This window comes from Piliocolobus tephrosceles, chromosome 5 (genome assembly GCF_002776525.5).
Source record: "Piliocolobus tephrosceles isolate RC106 chromosome 5, ASM277652v3, whole genome shotgun sequence".
In the NCBI taxonomy this organism is placed as follows: domain Eukaryota; kingdom Metazoa; phylum Chordata; class Mammalia; order Primates; family Cercopithecidae; genus Piliocolobus; species Piliocolobus tephrosceles.
In genome coordinates, this window is record NC_045438.1 from 145,924,422 (window position 1) to 145,937,812 (window position 13,391).

At 41.5% G+C, this 13,391-nt stretch overlaps 1 protein-coding gene across 1 annotated transcript; it reads right to left on the minus strand.

The window, feature by feature from the left end:
- Positions 1 to 7,402: 7,402 nt before the first annotated feature.
- HDGFL1 (HDGF like 1) lies at positions 7,403 to 10,905 on the minus strand. The gene is made up of 3 exons (XM_023209664.1): positions 10,682 to 10,905; positions 10,294 to 10,404; positions 7,403 to 9,877 (listed from the first exon to the last, which is right to left on the minus strand). Exon 3 carries the CDS (start codon positions 9,513 to 9,515, stop codon positions 8,733 to 8,735), a length of 783 nt encoding a protein of 260 aa, XP_023065432.1. The 5' UTR covers positions 9,516 to 9,877; positions 10,294 to 10,404; positions 10,682 to 10,905; the 3' UTR covers positions 7,403 to 8,732.
- Positions 10,906 to 13,391: the final 2,486 nt, after the last annotated feature.

Here is a 13,391-nt window from a genome sequence, read left to right on the forward strand (position 1 = left end):
CTCAGGATGCTGAGATATGCTGTTAACATGTGACTAAATGGCAACTTCATTACATTAAGTTAGTCTATAAAAACAGATGATGATTTGTGATGTGCTCTGTTAGGTATTGCAGAAGATTTAGAAAAACAAATTTCATGGTCCCTGTGGTTGAGTATTTTCTATTTGAGGAATTAAATGCATGCAAAATGTTAAATAAAATAAAGGTCAAATATTGGTCTATATCACAACGCAAAAGATACCATACAGGTATATATAATAAATGGGTACCAAGCAATGGCTTTGGTTATAGGTTTCATGTCTCTCTCTTGGCTGGGAGGTGTGCCACTAGTAATAATTTATATATAGTAAAGGATTTGAGTTTGTGGATTATTTCTGTTTTACCAATTATGATGATTCAAGGTAATCTTTATAAGGATGCCACTCTGTTTATTTACTTTCTAATGTGATGACTTAAGGAGAAGGGAAAGAGAAAGCCCCAGGTGTTCACATAACCTTGGCCACCATTCTTACTGCTGTATTTGAAATTGCACCAACTTTGCCTACTACTCTCTAGCCCTTGCTTTGTTTCTTCCAATGGTATTTAAATCTTTCTAACATCAATATAATTTCTTTATTTATTAAGTTTATTTCTAATTGCCTTTCTCTACCTGCTAAAATGGAAGTACCAAAAAGCCAGGAACTTTATTTATATTGTTTATTAATGTATCTCATACACCTAGAAGAGCATGTGGCACATAGTAAACATTCAGTGAGTAGGTGCTGTTGTTATTGTTGATACTGCACACATAGAGGAATGTTTACTGGCATGAAAGTCTCTGGAATCTTTTTCTATCCATTAAAAAGATGGAGAACCACTAGTATAGGCAATAGAGCTATAAACTCACAGTACTGCAGAAATATTTTGTTCTACCAAAATGGTTGAATTTGAAATGAGCCATACACTTCCTAAGAGCAGTCTAATATACAAAGTTTAATTTTAACATAATTGAAAATATATATTCCTCACTTATTCTCTGTCACACTCTGATATGATCACATTCTGAAATGGTCTCATTTATTCCTTGTCTGTTTGTCTTTCCCATGAAATACAGGCTTCAGGAGGGTAGGTAGCTTCTCTGCCTCATTCACTGCTCTATCCCCATCCTCACAGTAGGCCCTCCTACAATGCAAGCACACCCCCTTCCTTGTGGCAAGAACGCTTTCTCCTCCAGTCTTCACATCTAACAACCTCCAAAATATGTGGAAGAAAAGTTATTAGGTTTCTAATCATTCCACAGATTTTAACTTTAAAAAAAATGAGATTCATAAAATAGGACAGTTATCCTTGTCTTTTCCCATTTCTGCTTTTCTTTTAAAAGGCTTATTGAGACACTATCATCAAAGTATTCATTGACTAAAATCAGTGGGATGTTCCAACATAAAACGGTAAAAACAAGGACAGAAAACAGGTGGGAAAAAGAATGGCAGCTGATGGGAATGAAGCCTAGACTGAAATACAGACGTTGCTGAGGGAGGATGTGTGGAGAGACTGCACCAAGAAGAGAACTAATGATTGACAAATTCTGAGCACCAGAAGAATCACAAGTGAAAGGGGGAAAGCAGGTCTTGTTGACATGTGAAGAGTAGGAAGAAAGGAGCTGAGCTGAACATATTTTTTAATGAAATGTTAAGTAGATCACCAAGAGAGGTGGATAATGACTGTGATGAAAAGTTGGCCACGGTGTGTAAAAAAAGAGAAAGAAAAATTAAGTGACACTTGGTAAATCACAGGAGGACATGAAACCAGAGAGAACTTCCGGAAAGAATGGTCAAACCCTTGTAATACTCCAGCGCCTTTTAGTAATCGAGTTGGGCAGTTCATTAAAATTATGTGTGAAAAGACAGGTACATTAGAAAAAAAGGCCAGGAAGCCAAGAAATAACTAGAGCAAAATAATTACTATTTCTATAGTTGGAAAAAATCAGGAATAATACAAAGTGTTCAAGGAGACGCATTTAAGAAATGGCCCCGGAAAACAATGAATGGATCCTAGGGAAATAACAGGAGGAATAAAACTGGCCACAGGAGGGATGAGTCATGCCAAGAAAGAGGAATCTTTAAAACCGGATGTGTCTGTATAAAGTAGCTCAGCTACCAGTGAGGGAATTTAAGAAGATATTGAAGAGCAATATGAATAATTGGAAGGATAAGATTTTTAGCTCCTCTCTGTGTATGGGCAGACTAAATATAGAATTAACATATAACCAAACGAGGTAGCTGCTTGCATCTCGTTTGCATGCAATACATGAAATGGTAACATTAGTTCTCTGGATACACATGAAAGGGGATGGAATTAACATGTACATAGTGCCTATTTTGTGCTGGATACTATGCTTGATATTTTAACATACATGAGCACATTTGCTTCTCACAACAAAGCTACCACATGAAAGTCATTATCACAGCTTTTAGTTGAAGGAAACTGAGATCACATAGCTCTTAAATGGTGGAGTTCAGGATTTAAATCTAAGATTGGATGACTCCAAAGCCAAAAACCACCAAGATGCTTCCTATATTAAAGGCAGTTGATGATAAAATATCAGAATATTAAAGAGAAAAATCACTAAAGCAGATGAATGTTGTGTTTGACATGCATATTCACAATCAGATTCAGAGGGCAAACTTGGATAATTTGATTTATCCTCCTTAGACTTCAGTCTTGCTAAGGTCTGCTATTTTGTGATACCAACATCTATTTAAAACAAAATAATCTTGTTTCATCAATGGTACAAACTGAGCAAAAAACCATCTTTGGCTCCCCTTACCATGTTTTACTAGGCATGACAAAATTCCTCAAACTTTCCTCTTAGGGCTGGAGTGAGGGTGGGTGAGCTCCAGGATTTAGCCATGCAAGCATTCATGTTCTTATTAGCAACCATTTATTGAGTGCTTAATATATATATGTATCAGGCACTTGGTTTAAATAAGCACACTGATACAGTCCTGTCCATACAGAATGTACACCTATTACTTCATAGAAACCAATAACTATAGGTGAGTGCAGTAGATACTATAGAGGGAAAACCAAGGTCTTATGGGAACACATTAAAGTGATACCTCATTTTGATATAGTACTTCAGGGAAAGTACTATGACATAGTACTTCTGTATCAAGAGGAAGAAGAGAAGAGAGCCATAAGCTTTCTGAGCAGAAAGAAGAGCCTTTTCAAATTGATTTAAAAAACAAACAAACAAACAACAACAAAAAAAAAAAAAAACAGAGGGAAGAAAAGGGCACTCACCAAACGACTCACAGTTCTTGGACAATGATCAAACATCAGGCCAATAAAGTAGAATAAATTTGTTTTTTTTTTTTTTTTGGTCCCCCTGCAAATGGCTTGGCCATTCTATGACTAGGGCTGCCCTTGGTCAACATATGCCCCAAGCTGCCTCTGGCCATCAGAGCCTTTTGCTATGATCTTTTCTGTATATCCTCTGGCATTCTCAAGACAATTCCAGTGAAATTGAAGTTTACATGTAAAATCAGACTGCACAGAGAAAATCACCTGCTGTCAGAATTACTCTAGAAAATCACTTAGAATGTCTCTATTTTAGATATCTCAAGGTTTAATACAGTCAGTTTTTTCACCAGCAGTGGAAGAGATAATTATTTATATTCAAGACAGATAACTGGCTTAGAAGATTTGGGGCAAAACCATATTATGGGGTGAACAGATCCTCTTCCTTCAAAGATATTAAATTTTGAGAAGTGTCTACAGCAAATGAGGTGTCTACACGACAAGAGGCGGAGGGAATGGCAGATTCAAGTTCTTTTTGGCATACTTACTCTTTACTGTTGTAAATTTTTGACTGAATGGTGAATACATGGCTCCTGCCTGGAAGCAAGCAGGATGCTCCCTTGTCTACCTGGGGCCCAGTGCACTGTAGAAAGTTAAACTACGACAAGTGACCCAGATGGAGGGAAGATCTAGATAAAATAAATAGTATTACCTTGACATTAAAAGGGAGATTTATCTGGGTCTGTAAGAATTGTCAATGTCATCAAGTCACCTATCTAGGCAGCTATGACATGGACACAAAATCACCCCAACTCACCCTTGCCATTAGTATACTGGCCAGTTTACCCTGCCTCTCTGCTTTGAGAATCGGAATGTGTTCAACATCACATGACCTTTACTCCAGCACCACGATTATAAGGAATATTTGACAACAGACCTTCAAACATTTAGGACGTATCTACTGTGTGCTTATTGTGACATGTGTGGGCAGTGGGAGTAAATATTAATGAAACACATTTCCTTTATCCTCCATTCTAGCGGAAGAGCAAGAAATACACAGGAAATTAGAACACAATCAGTGTAAGTTTGGGCTCTACAGAAACACACAGGAGTGGGTCTTACCTTGAGTCAGGCTCAGAAGAGGGAGGCAATTCTTTCAAAATGCAGGGAGCTGCATGAGTCTGTAGCATGAGTAGTAGGAGATTTTTTGTTTGACAAGTGTTGATGATGAAGTGAATAGAAGATGCCTGTGTGCCCCGAATACAAACTATATTTTCAGGAAGAATAAAATGTAGATATGAGCCACAAAGAAGAGTCTGTACCTCTGATGTGAATCTGCAGAACAGTTGAAAGCTCAATCTTGCCTAAAAGAAAAAGAAAACAGAAAAATTGACAGCCCTCAATGGCATTTCAGTCCCTTGCTGGAGTGATGTTTACGTGAAATATCAAATACTTTGAAAACCTTATAGGAAATAGTATGCTAAATGTGTCTGCAAATCACTGGCAATATCATAAGCATACGTTTACATGCAACTTTTAAACAAGATCTTCCAAACATGCATGGACACGTTTGGACTACTGACAACATAATATCAGCAAAAGGTTGAGCAGCACTCTTTGTTCAGTTAAGTAACTAGTGATTGATCAGTAATTTTGTCATAGAGGCACACGTTATTCAGAGGAAAACAAAAACTGTACTGGAATTGTTGGGAATTTTCAATAATTGAAGAAAATACTAAAAACAGCACGTATTTTTCAGTCTGCTCAAAAACATCTCTTGACCACTAAAGCATATACCCAGGAAAACAGGGCTGAGACTATAGATTTTCTCCATAGTTCCCTTTAGTAGGTTTAATTGTATTTAGTAACTCAGTGTATCATTCATTAGATATACTATTAGTTGGACTATCTTTTTTTTTAAGCTTCTTGCTTGCTAATTGTGATCCATGCCAAATTTCTTGGAAGTGATTTTTTTATTTTAGATTCAGGGGAACCATGTATAGGTTTGTTAATGGATACGCTGCATAATGGAGAGGTTTGGGCTTCCAGTATTGGATTACTGTTTTCACTTCAATACCATCGTCACCAAGAAGGCAAATGTGTGTGTCAAGCCCTAGTAAACAACTATGTCTATCCCCAGTATGAGAAGCACAAAAAGAGGAAAGAAATAGTGCAAAGAAATAGACACAAATGGTAGTAATTTCATTTTCTATACTTCACATTATTGAATCATTTCAGAAGATGTGCCTCCATAAAAGCCATATCAGAATCATAGGCCCGCCTGCGGCAAAAATACCAATCCATATTCAAACTTCCTATAGTCACATACAACTTGAAAAATATTGAACGTGCGATTGTCCTCATCATTTCACCAAGTCATTTAAAGACAAAACAATTGTCAGGTGCTGCCCCAAATGATATTGTTTAAACACCCACCAGCAACATCTATTAATATATTTTTTGCCTTTCAGATTTCTAAATGTTTGTTTCAAAATAGTAGGAGAGAATAACTACTTCCATTGTAGTCAGCAGAAAGTTTTATTCAATGGGAAGCAATAAAATAGAATGAAACAAAGCACCTATGATTCAGAATGAGAAAGACCTGCTTTTGAATCTTGGCTTTGCCATTTACTAGTTGTATGACTTTGGGAAAATTGTTTAACATCTCTGAACCCCAGCTTCCTGAGTCCTAAAATCGAGGTATTAGTAGCTACCTAATTAGGTAGTTGTATTAATAAAAACATCACATGTAAAACATACTGTACTGCCTGGCTCACTTTAGAGACTCAGTAATAGCTACTATCATGATTACATGTTATTAATACTAAAATGGCTTTTATTGACTTCTGATTTCATTGTTGGTGCTTTTCTTTTCTTTTTTTTTTTGAGACGGAGTCTCGCTCTGTCGCCCAGGCTGGAGTGCAGTGGCGCGATCTCCGCTCACTACAAGCTCCGCCTCCCGGGTTTACGCCATTCTCCTGCCTCAGCCTCCTGAGTAGCTGGGACTACAGGCGCCACCACCTCGCCCGGCTCTTTTTTTGTATTTTTTTAGTAGAGACTAGAGACGGGGTTTCACCGTGTTAGCCAGGAGGGTCTTGATCTCCTGACCTCATGATCTGCCCGTCTCGGCCTCCCAAAGTGCTGGGATTACAGGCTTGAGCCACCGCGCCCGGCCGTTAGTGCTTTTCTAAATGTGCCCTTCAGGAAAAAGAGTTCGGGTTTTGGCCTACTAAAACCTGTGTTTGAATCCTGAATGTTCTGCGGAATGCAGAAAAGGCCACTTAACCTCTGAACCAGAGCTTCTTCCAATGAAAAATTTGAGTATTAATGCCTACATTGCCAGATTATTACAAAGATTGAATGAAGTCATCTTCAGGACACAGAGTAGACACTCAGTGCCTAACAACTTCTAGTATTAATATTATTGCAATAGCAGTAGTTGAAAAACAAGGAATCATCTGATTTATCTATCTTGGAGCAAAATAATACCATCTTTACAGGGATGGAAAACAGGGTTGTCTTCAGTTGCCAACCATGCTGGTTAGTGACACCATAGCATGTTCTGTGAGAAGGACTACAGTATTTAGTGAAGCCACGTATGCATGCATGCAATGTTGACGAATACAGAAATTAGGATGCCTAATACGTAACCATCATTATATTTAAATATCCTGAGATATCTGCACAAAGCCACTTGCAAATGTAAAATAGCCTACCGATACTATATTTTACAAACTGGGAGTATAAAGCAACTGTCTTATTTTCATGAGTAAGGCATTGGAAAAAAACAGTAGTATTACGTGGGAAAGCAGGAAAACAAAAAAGGACCAAATCCTTTCACTCTCTTTTTCTACAAAGCAATTCTTTGGCAAAGCATTGTCCCAATTTGTCATCATCCAAACATTCTAAGTTAACTTGCTTCCATTTATTCAAACCAGTGGTAGTGACTATTATAAATGAAGTGAAGGATAGAGACCTTAAGGTAACAAAGGTTTCTCAAGGGTGATTCTAAAATGTCCCTGTATGTTACAAATAATTGCTTTAACACAAGATGTATAAAAAATAAGAGGAGCATTCCATTTAAGAACCAATTACTTAGAAATCAAAGGAACAGGCCCGAGAAAATTTGCTTTAATCAACTGGTTTTATTTCCTAGAACTCAAATATTCTACAGTTGGTTCTCAGATCTAAACTTCCGAAGCTGCAGTCAACAATTTTTCATCAGAGCCCAAGGGAGAGGGGAAGGGGTGAAAGAGACAATATATGGAGAAAGGCATATAGACCATTAGGAAGAGGGTGGGAGGAGACACATCGTCCTCTGTTTTATCTGTGGGCTACATACTAGACCTGTTGATGGGATCAGGTGATGGTACCTGAGTGGAAAATGACACTGAGGAACAGCAAAGCCTTACTACAAGTCATAAAACCTCAAACAGAAAGGGAGCCTTCTAGTTTATCTCAAAAATGGAATAGCAATGGGAAAGCTAGGGCCAGTGTGGAGGCACACCTAGGAGTAGTTCTTAAAAATTTTTTGGAACTTCCTTTTATTAAAAAGATTTTCTAAAATAAGTGTCTTTACGCCTGAGTGATATCTATGACCGTAGGGTGGCCTTGAGGCTGTGGGGAGAGAAAGCAGCAGCCAAGGATCTTCCCAGAGTATCCCATCAGTGGCCCCAGAGATCTAAATGGGGACAGGTATTTCTCAAGGTCCCCACCTAGGATACTGGTCAAAGTCAAGTTTTCAGATCTCACAAACAACTTGGAAGCCCCCAAGTGTTCTGATGAAAAACGGCAACCCCCAGAACCTCTTGGGTCAGCAAAAGGATTTGTGGGGGCGGAGGGGGGCATTCCCCACATGCTGCCCCACTTTTCCCTGAATGTCGGAAGCTGGGAGGTATGGCAGGCGTGGACGGGAGCTCAGGAAGATGTCACTCTCCTGCCCGTTTACTACCACAGCTTGAAGACTGACCCTCCCAGGCCCTGAAAGTGCCCCGTTCTTCATCTTTCAGGCCTTTCCCTCCTACCCACATTCCTAAGCAGAGGTCCATAATGCCTGGGGGAGCAGGAGGGGTAGGGAGGGAGGGGTGTCTAGAGGTGAAAACAGCCTGCCTGAGCCCCCAAGTCGGAAACGGATCCAAGCAACGGGGGGGGGGGGGGGGGGCTGTTGTTAAGCGGGGAGAAGAGGGAGAGGAAAGCGGGGATGGTGGCCTCACTCACTTTATCCCAGGGAGGGGACTGAGGCCCTGACTCAGATCACAGAGGCGTGGGGACACAGAGGTGAGAGTCAGGTGATCTGCCATCCAGGGGCCAGGCAGGGCAAGGGAGTGTAGGTTGGAGGAGGACGGGAGGGGGAGGGGAAAAGGCAGTCCCAGTGTGCAGGCCGTGGCCAGATTCCCCAAGAACGGCCGGGCAGCAGCAGGAACAGGGCAGGGGCTCTTCTGGAAACGCTGGTTAACTACAGGCTGTCGCGGTCTCCGCCGCCCGGTGCCTCGGCATGCCACTCCTGGGAGGCCTCCTCTTCGGCAACTTCTTCCTCCTGGAGCTCCTCCTCCTCTGGCTGAGGCGGCTCGCAGGCCAGGCCGGGCTCGCTAGGGGCGCTGCCGTTCTCCACCGCCACGAGGAGCTGACTCTCCTCGTCGAAGGCCGCCGCCGCCGCCGCCATCGCCGCCACCGCCGCCGCCGCCGCCGCCGCCGCCTCCTCCTCCTCCTCCTCCTCCTCCTTCTCCTCCTCCTCTTGGTCGGGGGCTGCCTCCTTCGGTCGTTTGGGGGCGTCCTCCAGCGGGTCCCCCGCGCTCCTCTTCAGCGGCCCCTTCTCCTCCTCAGCGGCCTTGTCGTCGTGCGGCTTCCCCAGGTCGTCGCCGCCGCCGCCATCAGCGTGAGTCGGCTTGTCCGCGTCGCCCTCCGCGGCCTCAGGCTCCAGCCGGGGCCCGTCTCCGCCGCCCTTCTCCGAGGTTAATGGGCAGTCGGCGGGCTGGACTGTGGGGTTGTTCTCGATCTCCCACAGCCCCTCGCTGAAGCCGCGCCTCTTGTTGGGCTTGCCGAACTTCTCCTTGCACTCCTTGTACGGGAACAGGCGTTTGGGACTCAGGAAGGCCGTCTCGTGGGTCCCGAAGAAAAACACCTGGTAGCGGTTGGGCTGGGTCATGTGCTCTATCCGCGCCGGCCAGTGGGCATAGCCCTTTAACTTGGCAAACACCAGGTCCCCGCTCTTGTACGTGGGCATGCCGTAGGCCGACATAGCTGGTTCTGCGGACCCGCCCTGGGCCACACCGGAAGTAGACGCCGGGGTCTGCGCGCGCGCGGTAAGAGCGGCTGCTGGGCGGGAGTTGTTGAGCGACCTGCTCGAGGGACCCGGCGCCACCTAATGGGCGGGCAACGCTCGCGGCCCGGAGAAGATTCCACTGCGAAGAGTGCATTATCTCCCGAACACGCGAAGCCGGTTGGACCGACCCTCGGACGCCATGATGTCTAGAGTGCTGGAGGAAATAGCTGGGATGGCCAGGTGGCGGTTGTGCTTGTGGTGGCCTTGTGCTGCTAATCAACCTCTAGGGCACCTGGGCCAGATGGTTGCATAGTTTAAACAAACAGTACCAGAGCGGCCTAGAAAGGGGGCAATGTGACAAGAAAACACAGTGACACAATTAGTACATATTTCCATGAAACTAGTAACAGCCCAGGGCAAGCATGCAGTGTCCCTGTGGGCCCTGATCTGCTCACTATAGGACACTGTACACCTGCGTTAGGAACAGCCGAAGAGCTGACTGTGTCAGTGGTTTCAACCCTTTTCTCATTTTCTCCGGAACTAGCACTGGAGCCTGCAGTGAGGCTCAAGAACTAGGTGAAAGTCTGGTAAAGGGTTAAGAGTCAGCAGCGTGGTTAGGATGTCTAAAGTCCACATTACTGGGTAACAAAAATGTCAAACATTATTATATCTTTAGGGTCACAAAAAGTGTTTAGGACCACCACCACGGCAAACAGACATCTAAATATTTCCTACTTTCTATAGAAATGTTCACCTTGGATGCCAGACATGAACTTTAAACTTTGTTGGTGATTGTACCGTATTGTGAAAGATAAGGCTATATGGTTGTAACTTTGAGATCATGGCACATGTTTTCAGTATCTTTCTAGAAGAGACGAAAATTGGGTTCATTATGCATAAGAATTAGGTAGAGATCTGCTCATATGGAACAAGCTATTGGTAACTAGAACTTCCTGTGAGCTACAGACTAAAAAAGTATAATCTCAGCTGAGAAACTATTTTAAAAAGAGAATTTTCTTCAGCTATAAGTCTCTTCTAAACATATGAATGAAAGTGTCAGTGTAACTGCAGGTGTTTACACAACTTTCTACATCTTTTTTGGATCCTGCTTGCTAGCTGTGAGCAAGCACTCTGAAACCTACCCAAATTTATCATATCAGTACTCTTGAGTATTATAACTAGACAGATGTTCCTTCCCAGTGTAACCAACAGACTAGATGAGAATTAGAACCCTTAACCCATTTCAGTACCACTCAAATTTGTTTCCCATTTGCTGGGTTGTAACAACCATTTGAACTCTGAGTGGTTGACAGACATGCTCTAGGCAAAAGGAGATAACCCCTCCCTAACAAGGTGAAATGAACATGAAGCCCTTTGATAATTCTAAAATTCTAAACAAGTTCTTTCAGCTCTTCTGTCAAGCCATTTTCTTACAATGCCTATCTGCCCTGCTCATATCTACCACACCTTTATTAAATAAGTAACATCAACAATGCATCAACACTTCATTTACAAATAAACATCCTGCTACAAAGATGAATCTGACAAGTTCCCTCTTCTGAATTTTACAGAGAAAGTGCTAGAAAACTAGAAATGTTTAGTGGCCATAGAAGAAAATAGGAAATGATAGGCAGCTATGGAGCCCATAACAGAAAGGAACTTGGAATTTCTGTAAGTGGAGATATTGCTATATGTGGCCATTTTTTTTTTCAGCTAAGTATGCTGTACCAATGCACATATCATGTATGAAGGTTGCCGAAGTAGGAAAAAATCTAGCTAGATAGCATGTCTAGGAGAGGTATTTGGTTGTACAATCAGCTCAATCTGAAGGCAGGACCAGTTCTAAAAGCCAGCTGCTGAAGCTGAAGGTGGCAAAGATGCCTCACTAGAAAAAGCCAACATCAATAGTTGGGTGGTTGAACTACAGCAGGTGAACAAGTAGGGTGTGAGGGCAGGACTGGGGATGTAAGGGTTAGAGCAATAACCAACACCTATGGAAAACTGAGAGAAAAAGTATAGCAGGAAGCAAAGGCAAAAAGATCTAGTAGAGAAAGATCTAGGTCTGCAAAGAGCAGTACAGATTCTATTAAGCAAAGAAGTGTTGTTCCCCAAGTAGATCTTGTGCCTCCACCCTTGCCCACTAATACAGTGTGATGCTGAAAGGCTGGCACAAAAGATGTTTACTTTTGAGGAGCTTAAAATCTCATTTAAGAGATGGAGCCCGGGAGAGTTCATTACAGAACAATACAAGCTGGCCTTCAAATGCTAAATTGTGTGTTCTTAAATACTGAAAGAATTCCAGGAGAAATCAATGGGAGTGTAGTTACTAGGGCAGGCCTATGGAAGGGGTAGTAGGAGATAGAATAAAAACAATTCTGGCATTTCTCACTTGTTTGCCAGCTTTGTAAGGCCAGGGGTTAATATAATCTTTGTGAACCTCTGCTACATGATTTCAAGATATTTAAAGTAATAATCAGAATTTCTTTCAGGATTATTACAAATATTAATGGGATTATGGACATGAAAGCCCAGACGATGGCTATGAAGGTCTATGATGTGCCAATAAGTGTGAAGTTGACTTTTTTTTTATGGATTAGACTATTATTATCATTAGGTTATATGAGGAAAAAGATATATCCAAAGTAGTAGAGAGTAGTGAATAAGGGCACCGAAGAAAAGTCCCCACCGGCTGAATTACATACTATATACAGAATTATATATCCAGCACATCTTCTTCTGTATGAAACTGACCTAAAAGTTTTTGTTACTTGGAAATATGATCTTGTAAAACAGTGTTCTCTAATTACATTTATCACCTGATGGTAGCTTATTCTACCATTAGAAAAGGGAAAATGGGAGGAAGGTTGAGAAGAAGAAACCATTTAAATAGAGTTTCATGGAGACCACTTTCACAGATACATCATTTCTTCTATTCCTACATTCTCAAGGATGCAATTAAGTGGAGTGATCTTGGCTGCTTTTACCTTTGAAACCAACTTGCTTTTAAAGCTATTGTATCTCTTGCTCAAAGTGAGGAGAGTAGAGAGGATACATTCATGATGACTTGGTTTGGGTTAGATTTAGCTAGTATATAAACAAAGTACTCATGAGCCACTGGAATGATTATTTTTCAGTAACTAGAACTCCATGAGTATAACTGTTTCTAATAGGTCAGGATGTTTTAAAAATCGTGTACTGGGAACACCTGTTTGTCAAGAGGACCTAATTTCAGCAGCAGCATACCTATCAAAACACCTTAGAGTCCAAAACATATAACACTTATCATTTCCCTTTTCTGGAAAACTAATGATAGGATTTAAAAGCTGCTTGGCAACAATTATGAAACATAGGCAATAAAACAAGGTAATTATACAAGAGAGAGAATAGATATCTAATTGATGTTTTCTTGTTTAGTTACTTTTAAATTCAATTAGTTTGGTATAAACTATGATTTAAGAGAAACGTAATTGTTTTCTGTGTGCTTTTGTCTTCATTAAAAATATTAACTGCCTCTGGGTTTATGCAATAGAAGTGTTTATACATTGTTGGTATTTGAGATCAAAGCTTTTCTTTTTAAAATGTTCTAGCAGACATAATCGTACAGAGTAAGTCCTCCCCTCCACCATGGGCAGAAACTCCCCCACTGTTCTTTTTTGAAAAGTCACAGGATGTCTGCTACCTCTATATTTTGTCACCTCTATGTTTCATCCATGTCCACTAAGCCTAGCCTCTAAAGCCTCAGGGATTTGTGCAATACAGGCAACTGCTCAGAGTGGAAATAAATTCAGTTTCAATGAGGATGTTCCAGGAGCCAAAGAGTAATTTAAGGGATGTTCCCAAAGAGCTATATCA

Excerpts from the sequence above, each read along its gene's own strand:
- HDGFL1 (XM_023209664.1), bottom strand. The coding sequence starts at position 9,515 with ATGTCGGCCTACGGCATGCCCACGTACAAGAGCGGGGACCTGGTGTTT.